At 41.5% G+C, this 24512-nt stretch overlaps 1 protein-coding gene across 1 annotated transcript in view; it reads left to right on the top strand.

The window, feature by feature from the left end:
* NFIA (nuclear factor I A) overlaps positions 1 to 24512 on the top strand; it is a 322110-nt gene that overhangs the window by 219364 nt on the left and 78234 nt on the right. Inside the window, exon 3 of the mRNA XM_017733521.1 lies at positions 17488 to 17553. Coding sequence (XP_017589010.1) covers positions 17488 to 17553 — 66 coding nt within the window. The remainder of the gene's footprint in view (positions 1 to 17487; positions 17554 to 24512) is intronic.

Raw genomic sequence — 24512 nt, forward strand, 5'->3', positions numbered from 1 at the left:
TTATTCTTATGGTTTGGCATCAAACCAGTCATATGTAAATTTTAAATTGTGCTGCTAAATAGTTAAATAAGCAGATCTAAAGGGTGTGAGGTTCCCAGATCCTTTGTAACATCCACACACAACTAATTTTATATCTTCTACCAATACATTTAGAATCACTTTTCTGATTTTATTGAAGAAAATGTCTGGAATTTTGATAGGAAGGACTTGAAAAAGATAGTTGAATCTGGATAAAATATTCATAGATATAAGAACTTCTAGTTCCAGGAAAAGGCTGCTGGGTGCCTTCTTGACTGTTCTTCTAATTTCCTAATTTCTGTTTTCCCTGTTTTCTGTGCTGTGTGTTTAAATAAACTCTTCTGGTTCTGTCTTTCACACATCACTGCTTTTCGCTTCAAAGGCTCCTTTTAATAACTTATTCTTTGCTTTAATTTTCTTTTGAACATGAATTTGGCTTCACCAAACACTCTGTATACAGCTCACACCCACAAATCCTGAGAGCAGGGTTGATTCTGTCTACATGTAATTTTGTGTATGGAGTTACTCTTTACTGCATTGGCTGACAGAGTTTCTGTTTTCAAAATAATTTCCATCATTTCTCTTCTTTTACCAATCCCATGGTTGGGGCTGCAACTTTTCCTCCCTCGGCTTTGTGGAAAACAGACCACACTCCAGGTTTGCACGGAATCTCTTCCACCATATGTTTTTAGTAATTGTATAGTAGGGGAAAAAAATCACTTTTCCCTTGTCAGACATTTCTAGCAACACTTTTTTTGTAAAGGCCTTCATCAGAAGTGGCTGAAATTTGAGACTGTTCATAGAAATAGTCCTCAGAGAAGGTTAAGTTTGAGAAAGAAAACAGAAAATATGGCTAAGCTGTGATTGAAAAATCCCTCCTGAGCGTGTTCGTCGGAGCCTTGCCTTGCACCGCCAGCACTCTTTGTTTTTGTGGCACTGGAAGCAGTCCGAGGGCTCAGCCGGAGGGAGCGGCTTTCCAGAGGGTGTCATTTATTAGCTGCTCTGCTACAAACTTTGCTTTGCACTGGGTTATTTTTCTGCTGTTGCACCTGTGCCCTTTGGTGGGCAGTGGCTGTGTCTGCTGCCTGCTGCATGTCGATGAATCATATGGCACTTTGTGTGCCTCCCTAACTCCATTTCCCCACTTCTGATCTGCTCTTCAGCTCTGATTTTTTATACTTTGTATGGAGGTAAATGTAGCTCTCTTGCTGTTATTCCTTATTTCTTCCACTGAACAAGCTACTGTTGGTGGCAACTTGATAGTAGGGAATAAAGAAGAAAAATACCCCATTTTAAAAATACAAGACACTCGGTTGACAGAGGCAAACATGGCACACGCAGGAGGAAGAAGGAAACCAAGTGTTTATATACCTTTTGGGATGAGTTGTTCAGATTGTAGATAATCCCATTAGAGTAGGAACAATCCTCTTGGATGGTGAGATCTGTGCAGCACATGTCACCTTGGGACCAGTTTGCTGAGGCACCTGAGTCCTTACCTGAGTGGTAATGGGAATTACTAATAGTCTTAATATCATTAGTAATTTGTGTGCTCCAAAGGGTTTTTAGGTATGGGAGGAAGTGATTAAGGATAAAGGTAGAGCTGGTTCTTTGCAGTCTTCCCATGGTCTGTAATGGGACCAGCACAAGGTCCTATAAATAGCTTTGAACATTTTAATCTGTAACATTTGGTGTAAATTGTAACTTTCAGAAACTTATCTTTTATGTGGTGCAGTTTGCTTTTATGTCTCTACTGTCTAATCTTATCTTCCCATGTGCTGAAAAATAAAAATTCATTGCAATTATCTTTCCTGTAGTAAGATATCGAGGAGTTGGTACATTGTAAGGGGACTGGGTTGAAGTACAATCAACACACATTTTTTTGGATCTAAAAATATCAGTGTTCCAAAGGTCAGCTAAATGATAAATCCCGTTCTAAGTGTATATATAATACACATGAATGCACACTATAAATTTGTTTTATAGATTTTCATTGAAGTGCTTCACAGTCTGATGATAATTTCAAAACGTTTCGAGTTTATCTGAGGTCGCCGGTACAGCGAGCGAGGAGGGAGAGTGGCGACGGCAAAGGCGGCAGGAGGAGGTTCCGTCCCTCTCGGCCGAGGGGGAAGGAGCTTGCCAGGATTTGGCTGTTGAGCATGGCGAAAACCCACTGCTGTTTGTCCCTAAGAAGTCAGTTGGACAACAGCAGCCTTCTCCTGTGGCCAGAGTGACTCCTGTTTATTTTAATAGGAACAGGCCCTCGTATCGGGCTATTGACTTCTCCTTTGTTTCCCTGAGAGCACATAGGGTGAATGTGTGCAGAGCGCAGCTGCTGGAGCTTGTGCTGCCTTTCCTGTGTGGACAGTGTGATCCATAACCCACAATTTAACAGTGTTTCTAGCAGGGCGAACACAGAAATTCTTCTGGAATTACTCCCAGAGCGCCGTGTCCCCTCTCATGATCTTTTTCCTTCCATGGGAAAAGGTGGATTCGACCAAGGCCTTGTAAATAATATCATTTACTGGAGGCATTTTTAGATGCACAAATGCTAAAATGGATCTTCTCTAACATAAAAGGAGAGGAGACTTTTATTCCTCTCCAACTGGTACAATTTATTTAAGTTTGGTGGTCTTGGTATGTCTTTATTAGGAGTAACAGTTAAAAAAGAGGTAGCAGTCAAGGAAACCGAAGGATTCTCATCTGTTTCTCAAAATAATAAGTATTTTTAAGTAGACCCAATGTTTCTTGTACCGAACTAAATAAAGCATTCCAGAGTAAAATAAACATGTCTTCCCGTTTAGGCTTTCATTGCACAAGTCCTGTTGAAATTCGTACTAAGAGGGCTTGAGAATTTCCCTCCCTCCCACAGACGATCCCAGTGTCCAGCATTGTGTCCAGCCTGCTCCGTGCTCGGGGACAAACACAGCTGGGTGCTCAGGTCTGTGCTCGCAGGAGCTTTGGAAAAAGCTCATCGAATGAAAGCGTCTCACGTGCGTCGTCTGCGTGACTGTGAGGAGCAAGTCAAGTTTTAACTACGCTTTCTGAAGTGTTACAGGCAATACAGTTGCTCTTTTCACTGGATAGTGCTTACTTTTCTTTGGGATCACAAATATTTGAATACAATTATTCAGTCAGCTGGACATCTTTTTCCTCCCATTTCTGCTCGAACAGTAGTAGAATTTAGTGTTGATTTAAAAGACTGTCTGCCTTAAAGCAGATTGCAGAGTTTGCACACTGTGAATTGTAATTAAAGTGTAAGGGGTGCTTATTATGTCAACAACTGGCATGAGAACCCCCGAGCAGCAGGTGACCCCAAACATGTGACGTTTGTGACAGCTAGGATCCTTCTTTCACTGGTTTAGCAATCTGAAAGACCAAATTGAAAGAAGCCCAGAGGCTGTATATTTCATTAAGTCCCAAGGGAAGTGTGGGATACAGCTTCCTTCTGCTTTGCTGGGACGTAGCCAAAAACTTTCTAGAGGCTCTGTTTTTGACAGAGGCTTGCTGAAGGGGGGGGAAGAAACCTTCCACCAATCACCCATAGGACCATAAATTTGACATTTCCCACAGTTTCTTTGAGGCACTGATGTTGCTGTGTCAGCAGTATGTCTCCCAAGGGAGTGGGGATACAGCTTCCTTCTGCTTTGCTGGGACGTAGCCAAAAACTTTCTAAAGGCTCTGTTTTTGAACGGAGGCTTGTTGAAGGGGGGGAAGAAACCTTCCACCAATCACCCATAGGACCATAAATTTGACATTTCCCACAGTTTCTTTGAGGCACTGATGTTGCTGTGTCAGCAGTATGTCCCGAATCTTGTGTTGTATTGTTTGAAAAGGAACAGTCAAACTTTCAGGGGAGCTGAAATGTTTTTCTTCATTGTCCAACAGTTCCTCTGCTGCAAAAAGCCACAAGGATTGTAAAGCACACCTCTCCAAACAGGGGCTGCTTTTATCAGCAGTGGGTTCTGCGCACGTTGGCAGAGCGTGTGCTGCTCTCTGACGCGGCAGAACAGTCGATAACATTTCATCCACGTTACAGAGCAAGCAGGAGATTATCAGTTAGAGCCCCACACGACCTGATTGCAGGAATGATAAGGAAAGGAGCCTTATGAAAGCACACTGCGCTAAGTTTATCCCCAGTGTAATTCCAGTTGGGTTATGTCAAGAATTATCTTGGCCCAAAGGCTGAATTACACAGTTTGTAACACAGCCTGTAATTTATTTTTAAATAATTCTGAGTTTCATGTTGAACAAATTCTTCGGCCTCAGACCCTGCCACACAGCCCACCAATCTTTTTGTGGGTGACCTGTGGCGCAGCTGGAAAACCCTTGCTCTTCCTGAGCCTCCGTGGGAGACCAGGCAGCACTTCTGTGCATGTTTCAGGGGGGAAGGCTTTTCACCTTTGATGAGAAAGTTGACTTAATTTTTTCCAAGAGGTTTGAAAAACAGCAAATGCCTACTTGTTCTCTTCATATGTAGTTTGTTGCTGTCACACACCTATTGCTCTGTCCATCCACGCTGCCACAGCGTGTCCTGCCAGCTGGTTTGTGTGCTGCTGCTTCCAGATCCTTCACTTGCCTTGGTGGCACCTCGATCACATGATGGTTGAGGGATTTTCATGCTCCCTAGGTTAGTTTTACATTTATATATGTTTTTAATTAGTGGATGAAAGGTTTAGAATCCTTGACTCCCAAATGCGAGCATTGTCACTTCTTCCACTGAGCTAGTAAGTGTTTCTGGTCAAGTCACTTAACCTATAGTCCTCATCTGCCTAGAGAGATGCTACAGTAACCAGCATTTTATAAAGAAAATAGATCAAGCTAGATAAAGATAAAATACATTCAGTAGTACTCCTTTTAGTACTTCTATTTCAAAGCAGTATTTTGAGAATTATTGTTGATGTAGTTCTTTGATCTTGGATGAAAGATGCTTTAGAAATGTAAAGTATCTTTGCTTTTTGTCATCTCTGTGGCTGTGAAATTTTTCTCAGAAATGAAATTTTGGAAAACACATGCAGAAGGTTTTCGTGTAGACCCGATTGTTCAATTTTTTTAGTAGACTTTCGGAAAAAAAAGTGACTGGGTTGTTTGTGATTACACAGAGCACAGCATGTCAGTGGAGATGTAGGTAACCTCGAGTTCTCAATGCAAGATCCCTCATTTTGACATCATATTCCAATGCTACTAAAAAAATAATAAAAAACTACTAAAATGTTGTGATTTTGAAGGTTGTTTGGAGCCCTTCCTGCCCACTCTGTGTGCTGCCGTCGTTCTCACAGGATTCCATTTTTATTTCTAACCCTTCACATGGAGCCAGTTGGACTCTGGAAGTGAGACAGAATTAAGAAGTGCTGGAGCAGAAGGTTTGCCACCTCTCAGCTCTGGCCCAGGGCAGTGGTCAACTTAATGTCTTTGCATTTGATTTCAGTACATTCTGACAAAGACCTGCAAAGAGCCTCTTCCCTGCCAGCAGAGAAATGGGTGAAAATACTGTTAAAAATGGCAGCGGAAGTAGTTGTAAGGCAATGAGGTGGTTACATTTGGTCTGTTCGTAATTTTTGGACAACTCATTTCTTTTGAAAATCAGTTTCTAAGTGAACCCTTTCCCAAATGTAACACTGCACCTTTAACTTTTTGGAAGGTCTGTTTCTGGAAAAAAAAAAATAAACATTAGTAATGTTTTTATCTGGGAAATTTTAAGGGTTTTTTTTTGTCCAACTGAAGTTTTCAGGCTCTGTAACGTACTGCTTGCTAAAAGGCACACTCTACAATGCATTAAGTACAACAGAATATTCCTTTGCAGGATTCCCTTTGTTGCAGACATTATTTATGACATTTTAGTCAATATTTGCATGGCAGACTGTCCAAAATTATTTTGTTTTAGGCACATCACTGATAACTGGACCCATACTCTTTATCATTCTTTTACATTCATTAGTCACTCTGTAGTGTTTTTAACATTTTAAAACACTCATGCAATTCAAAGGAAAATAGATTTCAGCCAAAACGCCTTCAAAATTATCTTTTTTCCTTTGAGTTATTCAGCGATTTTTAACACTTCGTATGTTTGATGTTTTTTTCTTTAGTCTCAGCAAGGCAAAGTTTTTGCAGGCTTTGACTATGCTAAAGATAGGATTTTGATAGAAAAAAAAAAAGTGAGGTAAACTGAACTTAATGTGAAAATGTTATCAGACGTGGTGTAAGGTGTAGTCAGCCAAAAAAACTGGCTATTTGCCTTCTGTGTAAAAGGTAATTTAAAAAAAAAAATTTACAACAAAACTAATTAGCAGATATTCTAATGCAAGAAAATGTTGCTGTTAGTAAAGTTTCTTCAATATGCCAGAAAGCAGATGGTGGCAATGGAATAGCGTTTTCTTTTGCCAGCTTTTCTATATGCTTTCTAAACCTGCAAGAGCTTTTGCTATTCAGTATTCAAATTTCTGACACTCTATGATCTTTTTCATCTTAAAACAGAAATAGAAACTGAAACTTAAAAATGTAATCAAGTCAAGCTGTCTGTTCATCAGATCATAACCATGGCTTTAAAAGTTTGATTAAAATTTCGTCTACGCAGTGTAGTTACGGGTTTGGAGAGCTCTGGACTTTTCTGGTTTTAAATTCCTTCCTCAAAATTTTAGATTTGCAGGACTGGGACCAAGTGAAAATGGATTTTAGGTTGCATTTTCAGTGTCAACACATTATGCTGAATATTTTTTCAGGGGGCCAACTATATATACACCCAAGTCTTTCCTGTATTTATAATGATCCACTGTCCTTTGAGGTGTAGATATAATTCCATTTCTCTATGGATTTATGGTGGTTGTACCTCAGATTTTGCTGTAACTCATACCAAGCCTGCAGGATGCTACTTCTCTCCAAGTTTTAACTTTCTCTTCCACTTGCATGGCTTACAAACACAGCAGAAACACAGACCAAGTAGGCTGCCTACCAAAAGGCTGCTTTTTTTTCTGCCCGAGTCTGTGGTGTTGATGCCAACATGATACTGATGCAACAAAACACGTCCCGATTTTTATGGTAATTCTCAGTTCTTCTTCGCAGTCTACAATATTGTGAGAGTAGAAACAGATCCATGAAGCAACACTCAGTGGCAATTCTTTATGGGCAAAACCCTCTGACTTTTCACTTGGAGAAAGGCTTTGGGCTGATGGCAATATTTCTGCAATTATTTGTGGGAAAAAAAAGGCAAAAGTAAGGGAGGAAGGGAAGATGGGGAGCTATCGAGCAGCTTTTTCTGCTGTATAATTTTATATATCTATGTATTTTTGCCAGCAGTTTAATTTTGTATCTAGCTTAAGAAAACCTGAAATGGAAATTTTTCACATGCCACGTTGAACTCCTCGCAGTGCACAGAACAAGGAAAAGACATCTGCCAGAACAAAAAAAAAAAAAAATTAAAAAAAAAAATTTGGCCACTACAACCAAATATGTACTTAAGAGGGACTGAAATGAGAGCCAAGAGGAAAAGTGTCAGGTACATCAAAATAAAAGAGTTGTGAAAACGGGACTGCAAGTGTAGATCTACAATAAAAAAATAGTACCTAAACTTTGCTTAGACTGCCTCATCTGTAACTTGATATTAATCTGCTATTGACAGAATCTCCATGGAGTATTAGTTCATCTTCTGTTTATTTCTTAAATAGTCACACATATTTTTATTATCAACATCGTTTTTCCCTGTGTGAAATAGAATAATCCTGAATAGGGAAAATGGGCCCATTCTTTGAGGTATTAGTTCTTTTAAAGTATTCTTCACTCCGTTGGATGTACAGATTCCTAGCTGAATTTTTGGTTGATCACAGGAAAATTTTGCATTTGTCCTTTAGAGGAAAGAGAAGCAGGCGAGGTTGAAAAAGGAGGAGGAGGTTGGGGCTCCTGCCCAGTTTGTTGGTGTGGTGAAGGTTTTCCTTTGTTTTTGCTGGCTGATGAAGTCTTGAATGGCTGAGGCTGCGGAGACACCTTAGGAAGAGGCACAGACTGAGATACAGGAGCACTCTGATGGTCTCCACAAACAGCCTGGTTATCCGTGTGGTGTTAGAAAGGCCAGCTCTGGAGAGCAGTTTGTGAGGCTTGTGCTCATTGTCAGGGGTTTATTTGGCTCTTTGATAGAGAGCAGCTTTGAAAAATTCCTTATTCCCGTCTGCTCCAGAAAATCTAGAGATCCTCCTTGGGTGTGACCTTGTAGCACGCTGCGCCTTGGCCAGAGGAGAGGCGCCAGCTCGCCAGCTACTGCTTGGGATAAAGGATGAGGATGGGCACTGCCGCCAATAGCCTGGGAATATGCAGCTCCCCGCCTAGGGTCCCATAAGGATGAGTTTGTCACAATAAATAAATAACAAGGGGATGGTGGGGGATAGAGATTAATTGGGTGGCTGTTCGACCGCCAATGGAGTCTCACCATATGGTGGACATAATCCTGCTTTGCTGATGTTGGTTTACTCACCAGGGTAAAACTGCACAAAAGCAGAACCTGGAGTCTTTGACCAAAGCTACCAGATCTGCTCATCACACAGGCTCATCTCCAGTTGCCTTTGTACACGAAGTCAGGCATGGCAAAACCAGCTATTAAATCTCCCTAAATACTGTTGTTGTTTTTGTTAAACTGAGATAGAAAATACTTTGGAGAGAAATTATTTCTTGTTTTTCAAAACACCTAATGAGAAAAAGAAAGGCATGTGAAGCAAAAGCTGAGAGTGACTGGAAATATCCCCTTCTAGGTGGCTTTGGACCCACTCTACCAAGTAATTTTCTACATAATATAGCTCAAGACTTCCTAAGTGGGCACTGCCACTGCCATTGTAATGGCTGCCTTGGTGGGAGGGAGACTTTGTTATCCACAGCTCGAGAGCCTGGCCCCGTGCTTTTTACTCCTTTTAGTAACTGTGCCTCTCAAGGTAAATCATTTAACCTCTATGTGCCTCCTTCATCCCTGCATAAAGTGGGCATAGTTATGCTCACTTTTCCCACAGAGGTGTTGTAAAGCTTAGTTTAATGTTAATAAGCTGTTTTAATTTTCAGGATAAAAGGATGTTCTATAAATATACATTAGAAGTAATAATAGTTTTAATGTATGCCATTATTTTATAACAGTGCTTTTCTAGTTCTAGAATTTTTTTAGTGGTTTGAAATTATTACAGGATCAGTTTTTGTTAATTAAAGATTGACATTCGGGCAAAATTTGTTGAATTGTTCTATAAATTCAGGTCCATGTGCACTGAGCATGCCCAGAGCCGTGCTCACCTGCACTTTGGGATCATCAGGACGGCCCTTTGGCTTTTGAAACAACTCTTTGATGCATGTGCTCAGAAGTTTGATGGCTTCTAAATAGAATGGTTCAAATATTTCAAAGCACTTGAGATTCGTATAGTGTGAAGCAATTTAAAATTATTGTACTGCAATTAATTTTAAATAACTGAGCACTGCATATGTCTAGAAACCCGTACAGATCCAAATGGAAGCTCTCTAAAAATTGAAACGATTCAATAAATTTAAATCACTCTGAAGAAATGGATGTAAGTACTGTAAATCATTTTGTGAGGGGGATAAGCAAATTTTCTACAAGTGAATCTGAGGGTAGAGACTCTAATTAGATTTTTTATTTTGGGGTTTATGATGATGAAATGTAGGTTAATATATATTTCCTAGGGATATGAGGGCAGCTCTTGTTGATCCATATGGTTTCTTGTAGCTCTTACATAGGCTGCTTTTTTTTCATTTCCCAAGATTACAGAAACTTAGCAATCCAACTTTGCACATATTTTTTTTCCATTACAAATATCTTTCCCTCCAAATCTGTATAAAAAGACATGAGAAAAATATTGGTCCACAGCTAGAAATGCCAAGTGTATTTTTAAATGCAGCTAAAAAAAAAAATTCCTGCAGAATTAAAACCCTGTGCAGCATGGAAGCCCACATTTTGTGGAGCTGGGCTGCTCAATCAATATGAATTTTTATATGCCTCAATCACTGATTCAGGTACAACCTGTATCTGCAGGTACCAAAGTGGATTATTGCCTGATAGCTGTTCGTTAGCTGAGAGCATGTTCTCTGTCCTTCCTTTACAGATATATTAGAAAGATGCTATCTCGTTGTAGGGAGGCTGCTAAAAATATTGATGCGAGACCTATTGGAAAGTAATGTCATTTCCATTGGCTCCAGCTCAGCTCCAGGAAAATCCGCGTGCCGCTTCCTCCTCCTGCCGCCACGCCGCGCGGGTGCGTGCGGCTCCCTGCGCCGTGTTCCCAGCTCTAGGGTTGCAGTTCCTCCCGAGCACCAGAGCCAGAAATGAGAAATTGGTGCTACTCTTCTGACACTTCCATTTCACTGTGTCCCCAACAGCCACAGGAAAAATGGGACAGGGTGGTCCCTCCTCGTGCGAGCGCCGGGCTCTGCTGTTGGCAGGAGAGCGCTTCCTCCGGAGACGTGGCCACCTCTTGGCAAAGGGCTCCTGAGGGTCTGGCCTCTGGTGTCGAGGTGTCCCAGGGGCTCAGAGTGGGACAGAGCCCTTGGTGGCCGAGGGAGCTGCTCCGCCAGGCTACTCCTGGTCATTGTGGTCTGGGGAGGGAAATTATTTCTGGATTTTCTCCATGGCTGGTGGACTCTTCCTGGCTGGAGGAGCCACGGAAAGGGAGAGGGGCCCCTCAGCAGGGTCTTCCTTAAGGCCTTACCTTACTTTTAGACAGTTGTCATTATCTTTGTCTAAAGGTCATGGCTAAATTGAATAAAAGGAAAGCTGTGTGTTCCTGTCGATGCACAATGGCAGTATTGACTTTCGTAATCCAGTTTGCTGAGGGGTGAGAGAATTAAATTAGATATCTAAGCACAGAAATTGAGAGCCTTTGAAAACAAAGATAAGGAGACAGCCTGTATTTTCCTTTTCCTGGGAGCTCTGGGCTCAAGATTTTGCAGGTGTGTCATCTGATCCATGGCTTGCATCGATCAAAACTGTGCCAATGCATATTTAATTAGCAAGGGGACCCTGGATGCATTATGGCCATCATCCCTATATTGAATGGACTGTCAGACTTTCTGAATGCCTCCCCACCCCCCCGCTTCGTTGTTTGGGGAGCTTCTGCATTTTGTCTGAGCAGCTAAAAGTTTCTTTGTTTTTAGCTGGTGATGCATACAGCACCACTGAGGAGAATACAAACAAGTAAAGTCCTAAAGTGTTTATTTTGTCTAGGAAAAAGGGCTGAACCAATTTGAATCCTTTGGGTAACGGATTTTTGTATCTCTTGGAATTAAAAAAACACAGTCGAACGATGTTTACTTTAAGAATATTTTATTATAACAAATAAAATCTGTGCTGTGGGATTTCTTAAGGAAGCCTTTGATGACAATTTGAATTAAGTCAAAATTAACGTTTGCTACTGCAAAGGAATAAATAGAAAATGTTCCAGAAATGAATCAGTAAGCAGGAATCAAAGGCTGTAAACTGTTTTAAAAACAAACATTTAGAAGTGAATCAAATAGTTGTTTGTAATATCAAGGAACAAATATGGGAATACACAGATTCCCCACATTCTAGGCTATCACGCGATAGCAGTAAATCATTTATGGGCTTGTGAGAACAAAGAAAGTTGATTTAAAATGAAACCATTTTGATAGAGCTTTAGGGTCTCGCAGCCTCTCGGTGAAGTTTCGTGTTCTTATTTCCAGCGAAGCGGGAAGTAATGGGAAATTTCTGCAGCCAAAAAAAGTTAGGCGGGGAGTTGTGGAGATCTTTGTTTGCGTCCACCTTGGTACAAAGCCGCCCCAGCAGACAGAGTGTTGCCTGATAAACAGATGTAATACACAAAGTCTGCTTACAATACCGAGCAACAGACTGTGGGCACATGTTTTGGGCTCATTCAAACTCATCAGCATAGTCTAGCTGGCTGTTTTGTTGCTAGTCTGCTTACGGGGTAGCTTAGGAGCGTCTTACTGGTGAAGTAACAAGGAGGGTTTTTTGCCACAAAAGTTTTGTGGCAGGGGCTGATGGGAAAATCATTTGCATACATCTTGTTACAAAGGCTGACTACTTCCTGGCTTAGACAAAGTGTTGCCTGATAAACAGACTTAACACACAAATGTCTGTCTGGAATAAACAACAGCAAGCTTTGATTTACATTTCTATTATCAAAGATAATCTCTTTCCCAGTGTACAGGAATTAAGAGTCCTCGCCTTATAAAAAAAACCAAAAAAAAACAACAACAAAAAAAAAAACAGGCTGGCACCACAGGGATTTTACCACTGCAGAACCTCGCTGGGGAGCCGTGGGGATGGGGTGTACGGTGCAGGGGGTATGGAATAAAACTGGGAATCTGGTGTGGGCGTGTACGTGTGTGATGGTGAGGTGGATGATAATGAAGCACTTTGAACTCCCTATAAAAGTTGACTTGAAAGAGATGGCTGGAGTAAAATGGAGAGCCAGGCCTTCCTTTAAAGAAATCCTAGTAGCCACCAAAATCACCGTAAATAATAATTGTAGCATATATGGAGCGACCCCTATGTGTTTATATTATAATGTATAATGAAGGGAAAGTGAGTGTAAAGAAGCCCCAGTCCTGGTGCTGGTTTCTGTTTGTCAATCCCGTAAGCTCACCACATAAGACTGTATATAAAAGAGCATGATTTAGATTTTTTTTTTTTTTTAACATATATAAATCTTTGGTAGAATCCATGCCCAAAATTATAGATGAAAAATTTATTGCATGAACACAACCCAGCCATATAAATTTTTTATTACAAATAGGACTCTGAAACTTGAATAAAATATGTCAGTTTATTATACAATATTCCCCCCACCCCCAAAACATGATGTGAATGGAAAATTTAACTTGTGCACTTCTGTGGTGCTTCTGCGAGGTGCTGGGCTGGTGGTGAAGGAGAGGAACCTGCTGTATTTCACTGCAGAGCAGGCTCAGCATGGGCAGTGGCAGTGCTGCCTTGCTCATCTGGCATTGCCGGTCATTTTTTTCCTGCACTACACGGGGATCACCTTTACTGTTTCCAGGATAGATGTGTCTCCACCTGTGGTAGCTCGCGGGCTGCTCAGAGGCTCAGGTTCTGCTGGGTAGCGGCTCTGCAGAGGTAAAAAATGATCCTGGCACCCATTCACTGGGTTTGCGCAGACCAGCAGACAGTAAATAGGGTCACTGCCACCCCAGCGAATCCCAGGCTGGATTCAGCCCACCCTGGAAAGCGTGGTGTATTTCTGGGAGTGCTCCACAAAGTGTCCCATCTCCCCAGTCAGGTAGCCATGGAGAGGTTTAGCACTGGGAAGGGCCATAGCACTCGAAAGAGGCTTTTTTGGTGGAGAAGTGCAACAACACTTCACCGTCTGTGTCACGGTCTACAAAAAAGAACAACATTGTCAGTCTGTTGACATTGGTCCTGTCCACGGGCCAGACTTTCCTGGGAAGGTTTTATTCTTTCCAAACAATGGAGCGCTCCCTTCCAGTGCCGCCAGCCCTGCTTCCATGCAGCCGCCGTGCAGCCCAGCTGGAGCTGTGCTCCTGCTGCAGCTGAAAAGGAAAACTGCAGACTGAAAGGTCCAGAGCTTCCGTCCTGGAGCTGGAGGTCCCTGCCTGCGTATGGTTTGGGATCAGGCAGATCTGGGGCCCGGTCGTGCTGGGGTAGCATATGCTTAAGGAACAGATCCAAGAGGAGCAGGGAATAGAAACTTGATAGAAAATGCTACTTTGAAAAACTAGCCTGTTTTGTTGTTTGGGTTTTTTTTTTCCTTTATCCCTTCATCATAATTGATTCTTGGAAGTAGAGAGTAAAATAGCTTCAACATGTTTTTTAGCTCCTGTTTACCATGGTTATGGTTGGCACCAGATCCCCTTGAGCTTTTCTTGCCCAAGTACCTTGGGCCCAGTGCACAGACTTGCTCAAACCCCAGCTAGCTCAGGGTTAAAAATTCCAACCACTAACTTTTCTCTAACTAAAAAAACCCCCAAATAAAACCCATTGTGATATTCAAGGTTAAGCTTCCTTAAACATAAAACTAGATTCCTTGGTGATTTTTTTTTTTTTTTTAATCAGCAATCTTAATAGTGGTTCCTCACTATAATATTTCCAACTCCATCTGAAATCATTTAAATCCTCCCCTTAATAACATGCACTTTATTGTAATATACAGATTCTTTGGCTTCCTACCAGCCTTAGCTTAAGGCACCAATGAAACTCGTTGCCGCAGGGGGCCATGGATTCAAGAGGGGCTCGCATCTACTGTATATTTTGTTTTGTGTGTTTTCCAATGGCTCTAATTATTGCAGGTGGTAGAATTTAACTGGCAGTGTTGTTGCTAAAGAAAATAGGCATAAAGTGTATACTGTTTTGCAGAGTGGCTATCAAATATATAGAAAAGAGAAAATCAAATGAATTGTTAAACTGCTCTATAGTAAGTGATTTTATTGATTTAATGCAAATGCTTATGAAAACGATCTTCCATTTATATCTATTATGTATGGGCAAAAATTAATTTATTCCTCCGGTCACCTGTTTGGCTAACTGACTCAGCAGGACAGACATTCCCCCTCCTGTTGTAGCCGAGCCCAGAAAACACTAAACGTTCAGAAAACTGGAATTTGAAAGTTTCCATGTGCAAAACAACAAAAAAGCCCCGACAGGAGTTAGTGCCAACTGCTGAAAAAGCAGAGAGCGAGCGGTGGAGGCTGAGCAAGACTCCCTCGTCCTAGGCAAGACTGTAAAACACAACGGCTCTGATTTTGCCAATCCCTTAACCATGTGGCGGCACATTTATATGTGCCGGATCATCTGCGGCATCTGAATAAAATCAGGGAAGCAAAATTCTGCATATAAACATTTTGGCTAAGTGCCTTAACTCAGTCTTCTTATCTGGGGTTTCCACAAGATGCCACCTTGCATAACAATGCTGAGCACACGCTTGCCCAGTCCATGTTTTCAGTAGCCTCCCGTGATCCCCACCGCAGGATTGAGTGGCTTTAATTCTACCTCATCCTGCATTTTAGTGCCCTGTGCCTCTTCATGAAGAATACTGCTTTAAAGCTGTGTTGTCTTTTCCGTGGAAATTAATATTTAATTTTAGCAGAAGGGGCGGGTTGCAGGGAAGCAGAATTAGGAAAAACGCTGTCGCCGGAGCCAAGGTGATAAAAGGAGAAAGTTAAAGATTCAGTGTGCAAACAAATGTCCTACGGCCAGTGGAGCCCCTCTTGTGCCACTAGCTTTGGTGTTGGAAAAACAGCACTCAACGCAGACAAAAGTACTTTGTTTGTTTCTCCCAAGCCAGGAGCAGCTCGGGCTGCGTGTGCTGCCCACCGGCTGCAGGGCTGTGCTGGAGCCAAGGTGCCAGCGCCCAAAAAAAAGGGAAACATGCTCCCAGTTGCACATTTTAGCAGGAACTTCTCCAAATCTATAAATTTTTGTGGAATTCCGAGCCTACTTGAAACATAAAGCCCAAACTCTGATTGAGCCATGGCTGGCTGGAGGGAAAGACAAACCTAAAAAATAAGCAAAAGCCTAATGCCCGCCCTGTAAAATGAAATCCGTTGAATGTTGACTTTGAATGTTAACTAAATATTTTACATTCCTAATATTTTACCTTTGTGTCTACCTTTGTGGTATCGGAAACATGAAACTTCTTGCCAAAATCGAGTCTCCAGAATACAACAGCACTGTGCATGTTACCCCATAGTGTATCTGCTAGCACTGATTCCAGCTTCGGGGAGAGAGAATTCAGAAGATCGGTATTTAAAACAAAATTGCAAAAGTGAGGATTTTTTTTTTTTTTCCCTGAGGTTCATTGGCAAAATTATTAAAAATAATAAATACAAAAGAGAGGAAAAGGATTCTGGGGCACACTGGGTATATATCAGTTTTTAGGGGAATTTCATTGATTTTAAATAGAAGTATCACGACTGAAGCTTTCTTTGCTAAATATTTTGAGTGTTTATATTCTGATATTTATTAAATTTGGTTTTGTGAGTGCTTTTTTTTACTTGTAGTTTTTAATTTATACAAGATTGTCCTCTAAGCTTCTGAATGATACCTAAAGCAGACAGTCAGCAGGTAAAAAAAAAAATTTGAATATTTAAAATAGGCATTTTCTTTATAGTGCTCTGCGGTAATTAAAATCTTCATTTGCTTAAAAGCAAGGAACCTTTTTAAAGCAATAAATTAGCATTGCTTGACCCAAGGTCACTAGTAGTACTGCTTCTTCCAGCACTATTAATACCTCAAAGAAAAAGAAGGGGTGGTGTTATGACTCTGTTGCAATAGAAGTAAGATTTTCAATTTAATCACAGTTAAGTGTCGTGACCTTTTGATCTTGCATTGACTTCTCGCTGAAATGTGGTCGAATTTCAGACAGCTAATTCCAAACTCTGCAAAGTCAAGGTGAAGTCAGAAAATAGGTTTGCCACGATGAGGGGTGGTTTTGAGGCAGTAGCAAGTGGTTTCATCACCTAAGTTTTGTTTCACAGCAAAAACTTTTTCTACGGGATCAATAAATTACAGAATAATTTCTGGGGAAAGGAAAAAAAAATTGTATTAATTGCAAAACCCAGTAATTTGGGGGATTTTTTTAAAAAATATTTTTTCCCACAGGTAAAGGGACCTTTTTTTCCTAGTTCATAGTGACAGAAATAATTAAGAAGGAAAACACTATTTGACTAAAGCTTCTACTAAGAATAATTTTTGGACCAAAGAGTGATCATCTTCACATAAAGTAGAGTTAATAACATGTAAAAAATGCAAAACACTCGTATTTACACATACCCATTTATAGGTCATTTTATTATTTTAGGCAAATAAATTGTGCTCATTGGAGAGCGTTAGCTGGGAGTTTGTAGGATTATTTACACAAGTTCTAAAGCAGGTCATCCACTATCTGGTCTCACTTATCCCACTGCAAATCACCACCAGCACATTTTAGGGATCTCGTAGTGCTGTAACCACTGCGAAAGTACGCCAGAAAATCAGCTCTTCCCTCAGTTTTGCAGATCTTGTTCCAGAAATGTGTAGCCAACAATCTCCACGACTATGTAGGGTTGCTTAGTTACCTTTCTATGCCTGCTTGGAGATATGTTTTGAGACTTTACTATGTGTTGGAGTAAGGCTCTGGTTTGTATACAACATAGAGGCTGCATTATAAAAAACATGTAGGAGAGTCGTTTAAATATGCCTTCTTTAAAAAGAAGGATTCTCAAAGCTTAATTTATGCCAACACACACCCCAAGCACTCTGTGCAGTGCCGTAAACAAGATTCCCTTTTTTTTTTTTTTTTTTGGTGTTTTTGGTTTTTTGGTTTTTTTTTGTTTGCTAGCAAACATATTACCTAGGCACGGGACTTTTACATTATCATGTCCTAGTGCAACCAACACTCCTGTCCTCAGTTTGTACTCTCAGCCTTTTGAGGAAGTCTGGCGCCTCTGATCTATTTTCCACAGCAGACCCTGTAATTTTTGGCTGTATTTTATGTTTTTCAGATTCAAGTCAATCTGAAAGTCCCAGCCAGCCAAGTGAAGCTGATATTAAGGACCAGCCAGAAAATGGTAAGTTCTTACCTGCTGCTCCTGCTTTGGGATATTAAAACAGCCCATATTTATAAAGATTTTTTTTTTCCCCCATGTCTAATATAAAAAGATGATCCAGAATAATTGACATGGGAAGGCTACAAAGAGGTTGTGCACTCTCCTCATAGTTAAAATGCTACTGTTTCACTAATCTAAGGTAGCATTTGTTTCTCCAGTTCCGGAGAGAGACTTTTTTTTTCCCCCTTTAAAAATAATTTTAATTAGGGAGATGCCATTAAAGAGCCTGCTGTATGCAACCCTTATCCTTATTCCTCCATAGCAAAGGCTTTCAGTCCCTGGGCCTTGAGTCATGACCTTCAGGGGAGTAGATACTGCAGGAAAACAGATCAGGGAGGCTCAGCTACAGCTCCTTGGTGCTTCTCTCCGTGTTCTGAAGAGGCAGTGGCTGGAGTGGAAGCAGCAGCAGGGCTGGGACTTTTGGGAGAACTCATATTCCTTGGACCAGGACAGATTCAAAGTAGAAGCAAGAGCTTTTACTGAACCAATGGCTTGCTTTGTAAAGCAGCCTGGAAAAAAAAAATCATTCAATAATAGTGGATTTCTGTAGGGACTGTACATGAAAGGATGAATATGTGTGTAATGGAACAGCTTCTCTTCCTTTCTGTGTTTAGCTAAGGTAGACCTCAACAATTTTTGTTGGCCCATTGGCAACTGAGTTTTGTTTTACTACTTATATGTAGGGCTTAGAATGTCTCCCAAAGTGAAAGGGATGATTATTATTGACAGTTTTTCTTGACTTTTTGGTCCATAACCAGATTTTTTTTTGTAAGACCTAAATGTAGATTTGGTTATCCACTGTACTTGGGGTCTACTCTGCATACACAGAAAAGAATTTGTGCAAAGGGTTTATGCCTCTGAAACCCTGTCACCATTTCTGGGATGTGTAAATCCATGTAGAAATACAGTCTCTGTAATAATGCACGTGTGATTTCCCTTTCACAGAGCTTTGCCTTAAACCCCTACAGCTGTGTGTGTGTTCAGTGAGCATTTTGGGGGCTTCATTAGCAGCCAAACAAGCTGCAAGGGACAGTGAGGCTGAGGGGCTACCTTCACATCCGGACTGCTTTGGGGTTAGGGTTTAAACAGGGGATAATACTAAGGGAAGAAGAAGAGGTTTAGGTAAATAAAAACCTTTAAACTACCAGCATGAGATACAGGACATAGAACATAGAGCTCATTGGACTGGTGAGATTTTGGCTTTGGGGTCTCCTGTATTTTCCTCCCATTAGATATGAAAGGTTTCATATTTTGATAGATTTTGTGCTGTTCATCTCTAAACACACCGTCTTAAAACATTGCTGTTGTTTCTGAAAGACAGCGCCTAATTTCCCTTATCAATCCTGTTCACAGAAATTCTAATTTGTAGCCAAAGGATTGCAAGGTTAAGAGAAGAACTGACTAAACTGTGATTTTTGTTCTGCCAATTCTGCTATTTTTTTTTTTTATGGGGAATATGTTGCCTCTGTTTATTAAATCATATTTTAATTTAGAATGTATTAGGCACCAAGCATGTTATTATTTTGTGTTTAGATACTATGCTTTCGCAGCTATTAAAGCACAGTTCTTCTTACCCTGCAGTTTCTTAGTCTTTAACAAAGCTTGCTACTCAACAACTGCCCCGAAAAGCAGCAATGTCAGTGTTTAATAATGTAGAATCTCTAAGAGCCTAGTGAAATGAAATATCTCTGATTTGGAGCCTGACTCTTCTTTGTAAAACAATCTTTTAGTGAATTCTTGGAACTTTGCTGGTGACCTGCAAAAGGTACTTTTTTTTTTTTTTTTTAATTTTTTAAAATAAACAGGAAAAGGATTTTTCTTTTTTTTTCTTTTTTTTCACTTTTACTAAAGGGTATTTTTCCCCACCACAGCGGCAGCCTCCTCACTGGTTCTGCACCTTTTGCAGTGCGTGTGTGGGAGATTTTCTAACCCAGAGTGTTGGCCCTGAAGCGCTCGTTCCCCCCGGGCAGGCGCTGAGCTCATTCCCAGCACACACAGCCCCCAGCTCTGGGGTACCCGGCGTAGATCAACACAGATCTGCAGCTCTTATCTCCTGAACGTGAGGATGAAAGCAAAACTGCAGGCTTTAGAAAATGAAAAACTGCACGCACAGAAACGGACACAATAAATCATATTAACTGCGGTGTTCTACACTTGCTGTAGACCCACTTCCACCGGGCCTGATCCAAACCCCTCTGGAGCCAATGGGAGGCTCATAATTGATTTTACTGAGAGTGGGAATGAGCCCACACAGAGAGGAATTTTAAATATATAAAAATAGAATCATGAATAATCTCATTCCCACTGATGCCAACAGTGGAGTGACCAGATTGAGGGCAGGTTTGGAAGCATTTCTGCATGTGTTTCTGGAAGGCACAAAGAACTGTATCGATTCAGTGCTGCCTTTTCCATGCTTGCATTCCTTCATTTTAAAAAAATAAATCTTTAAAGGCCTTGTGAGGGTTATACAGCCTCTCTACTTGCCTGTTAATATCCTTTCTGTTCCACTCCATAAATTCTAGAGCTATTTATTATACACATATATTTTGCATACCTTGAGTAATGTAGGTTCAGAAGGGTCAACTATATGGCCCTGAAAAAGAAGGCCTCCTACTACAGATTTTAATTTATCATTCTAAATTGTATGTGTTGTTTTGCAAGGCCTATATGTCTAACCTTCATTGAAGTGAAGTTCATGGGAAAAAAAGCTTCTCTCTTTTAGAGCCACTTCTGTTTTATAATAGTGGGATTTGCTGATGCATTTTCTGGAGCAGAATCGTCACAGACAGGGAAGATGGTGACATCTTCTGATCTCAGTGGTGGCTTCCACACCAGCTCTGGCCTTTCCCTCAGCCTTCATTAAGCCAGAATAGTTTTTAGGCAGTCATCCAGTCACCACTGCAAATATTTAACAGAAATATTCAGCATTTAATTATTTCTAAAGAGAGAGATGCAGCTTGATGGCCATGAAAAGCAAACATGCAGGCGAGACAGGGCTCATTGGTGCATGGATGGTCCAGGGTCCAGACGTTTTGTGCTGGAGCTGGGGGTAAAATTAACACAGGATGTGCACAGTGCTGCTCTGTCACCATGGGAAACAGCTTTTTGGGGGGAGGCAGAAAATCCAGAATTCCTCTGTTTGTTATATGGGTGAGGAAATTTGCAGGAGGGATAATGAAAGAGGCCAGCAACTTCATCTGAAAGGCAGGAGCATGTTTCGATGCCCTGATATTTTGCTCAAACGAGGGATTTTTTCTGACCAGCTGGGTGGAACACCCATGTGGAAAATTCCCCACTTTTGTAGTTGCCTAATGGTATGTAAAAGCTTCATTTCAGTTGGCACCGCAAAGTGATTTTGCAATTCACCCAATCAAAATAAAAAAAAAAAGGTTATTGATTTTAAAAGCTTGTTAAATGCACTGGTTTGGTGTTGTGTTTTATAAACAAACTAGTTTTCAGTGAAGTCAGGATGACAAAATGGGTAGTCTGATGTAGTGAAGTGACCACATGCCTGGGGATCAGGAACAACTGAATTCCCAGCTCAGCACTGCTGTGGACTCTCTCTCAGGCTTTTATTCTCAGTTTCAGTCGTGGAAACAGCTATCAGCTAGATTTTCTTTTTGTAAGTAGGATTATTTTAAACTTTTGTAGGAAAACCTTTTGGTCTTTTTGTCTGCAAAGTGGGGATATTTGTGATTCTGGCTTTCAGAAAATATTAAAAGTGGGACCCTACTCTGCTCCATCAGGAGTTTAACCCTGGAGAAAGGCAGGGAGGATGTCGCACAGAGTGGTTAATAACCGTGGCACAGAGCTGTGCTGCTGCTGTCAGTAAATGGATGTCAGGCAATGTTTGTGTTTGATGTGGTGGCACTGGTGAATTAATAAGTGCAGCGTAAAGGTGCACACAAGGTGTGCTGTGCAAAAGCAGGAGAATGCTGTGTCATTTCTGACAGGCTGCTCGTGCCTCTCGAGCGGGGCGGGGCTGTGATTTGGTGGCTGCTCAGAGTTGGTAGCACAGCACTTTAATTGTAGATGAGCGAATTCTTTTTAAAGAAGTTGGTAAATTCTCCCATTTCAAGTGAGCAGGGCAGCATTCATTATTACAGCTGATTACAAACGTGTGCCAAAGCCATTGCTCAAACAATTTCTGTGGAGGGAGAGGCATTTTTCTAAAAAATAAAAATGTGTAATGCCCAGACCAAATGCTTTTTAGCTTTAATGCCGTCTCACTGAGCTGCAAGTACCTTAACAGCACTGCAGGAAATGAAAGGCACATTGTTCATTGAAACATTAAAAAAAAAAAAAGAAAGAGAAGAGAAAAACAATGATGCACCGTAACTTGCAGAACTCGTTTTTCAGCCCTGAAGTAATTACACTGGACTTGTAAATATCATCTGTGAATTCTTTGCTTAAGTAGGGTTGGACTTGAGTATTAAACCTGAAAAAAATGTTTAAGTATATGCTTACTTTTCCATGCCTAAAAACAGAAAGGAAGAAATTCTGGTCTTTGAGCTGTGGGGGAAAGAGAAGGCCACAGTGGGAACAAATGCAGAGAAGTTTCTGCTTCTTCTCTAGGCAAAGCTGGTCACGGAAGGCATGAAACAGCTTTGGCTGCAAGGGAGGAGGGGATTATATGTGGGAAGACCCCTCTGCCTTAACTAACAGGCTGCAGAGTCCAGTCCCTCTGTGAATGCTTTCCTTCTGGTCCCAAATTTGGCGTTCCATGCAGTGGGATAGCTTTGGCCAGTGGAAGTGGTGCCTGCCTGATCCCAGGCTTGGGCACTCTTCTCGGACTCAGAGTTCACCCTTCAAACCCTCCTCCCAAGCAGAGAACAAGTAACTGCTCTTTGTGGTTGTCCCCATCACTCAGGCACATTGCAGGTTAAATGGGAGCTGACAGACATCCAGGTCCTTCCACAGCCAAATTTTTAACAAGTGGAAATGTTCTGCCTTCCAAGGCCATCCCTTATGCTCAGGCCATGCCTGACCTCTCGTCTCCACTGCTTCAGGTGGAGTCCAGCTGCCTCACAGGCTTCCAGAGCAGTGACAGAGCTTGATGCCAACTCACCAAGGAGGTGCTGGAGGTGTCTGGAGGTTCCTTTGTCCTTGGATAAGCCCCTCAGCTCCCACCTGAGGAGTGCAAGGACACGAGCAGTTCTCTGAACACAAAATGCTGAAACTGGTGCTGTTAGAAAATACGTGGTCTCAGATGACTAACATTCCTGAAACACCTCATTTTCAGGAGATAACTGAGCCTTGCAGTGAAAGTTTTCTATCAGTTACAGCTGCAAAGGCAGTAATACAGTAACGGCAGCTTTTATTAATGTTCTTGTTCATGGGATTATTTGCATCAGAATCTTATAAATGCAAGAAGACTCTCCTCTCTTGTTTACAGAGCCACGCTGAGGAGTTATCACAGCCTGAGGGACTAATCTAAAATTAACTTTCTTCAGAAAAAGCTTTTAAAAAAAAAAAACCCTTAGCATTTCCAATAAGGAATCTCATCGCTGGCGCTGAAGTCAGAGCTCCTGGTGATGTCAGCTTGTTTGCACCTTTGTAACTTGCCAGGACCAAATTCTGAACAGATTTGCACCCTTATGGATCACGTTGTCTGATGACTGGGAACAGCAGTGGGGAAATTTGTCCAGGCTTGGAAGCTGTGGCCGAGTCAGGGAGTACTGGTGGGGTTGGTCTCTTCTGGCTTCCCTGGGACTGGGCAGGACAGGCTGTCGACTCTAACAGAACCCATCAGCCAAGAAAAGTCTGCTGAGGTCCAACCTGTGTTTCATCACCCCCTGAGAGTGCCTGTAGGCAGCTCTGAGAGCCAGCGTTTCCCAAGGAAACAAAAGCAGATATGTCTGGTTATAAATTTAGCTTATGTGTGATATAGTCTTGCATTTCTCTCATCTTATTTCATTACATTACATTCCCAAAAAGACCTAGAAATACAGTATTTCAATCATAATAATTTAGAATTGAAACTTTGCAGCATCCAGGTGTGTTTCCCATCCAGATTTATAGCTGTCATGAAGAATCATCTGAATAATTAGGAAAGAAAACACCGTTTTTCCCTATATTACCATATCCTCTTTTGAGTCCAGACTGCAAGGCACAGTTACACCATTCCCAGGATTTAGTGGGTCCTCTGGTAGGCTGAGGATTTAGCCTGCTTATCAGTGGCTGGCACTCTCTTGGGGGAATCCAGTGATGGCAAATGGCACTGACTGTCAGTCAGGCGAGAAACGGGAACGTCAGTGGGGTCAGTTGTGCAGCCACTGCTGGGGATGGCTGGAGACCCTTCTCATCAGTGACCTGCAGTGCTTGAGGCTTGGGGATTGACAGAGGGCTTCAGTTTTCGCTGCTGCTAACCATTAACCTTCACAAGCAAAGCATTCCCACAAAAATTCATCCACGGCAAGTATGACAAGAAATATTCAAAGCATGAAATGAATGCTTATAGCATGACAAAGCAGTGCTTGAAAGACATGAAACGTTCATTACGCTTGGAGTGGCTGAACGCTGCAAAGGAGAAGAGAAATAAAAATGTGGCTCGAGTATATATTTTTATTTCTCCGTGTGTATACAGAAAAAAGGCAATGAACCTTTCCAATGGATAAGGTGCATAAATACAGCTGCGATTATTCTAAGTCGTTTCAAAAATATATTTTTATTCTGTGGCTCCATTCCATTCCTTCCCATGAGTCTTTATCCATGAGATAACAGCAAGGGCCATCTAGAGGGCAGCTTGGAAATGGGATGGCCAGGAGCAGCCTCTTAGGGAGCTCCTGAGCTTCCCTCTGCAGGGTCAAGGATTTTCTTTGTCCTGAGGGCACCTCAGTGCCAGGTCACTGCCCCTTCCTCTGTGGCAGCGCTGGGATGGGCAGGCAGCCAGGGCACCTCCTGCTACCCATGTCCCATGT

Source organism: Corvus brachyrhynchos, unplaced genomic scaffold (assembly GCF_000691975.1).
Source record: "Corvus brachyrhynchos isolate BGI_N302 unplaced genomic scaffold, ASM69197v1 scaffold34, whole genome shotgun sequence".
Lineage (NCBI taxonomy): Eukaryota > Metazoa > Chordata > Aves > Passeriformes > Corvidae > Corvus > Corvus brachyrhynchos.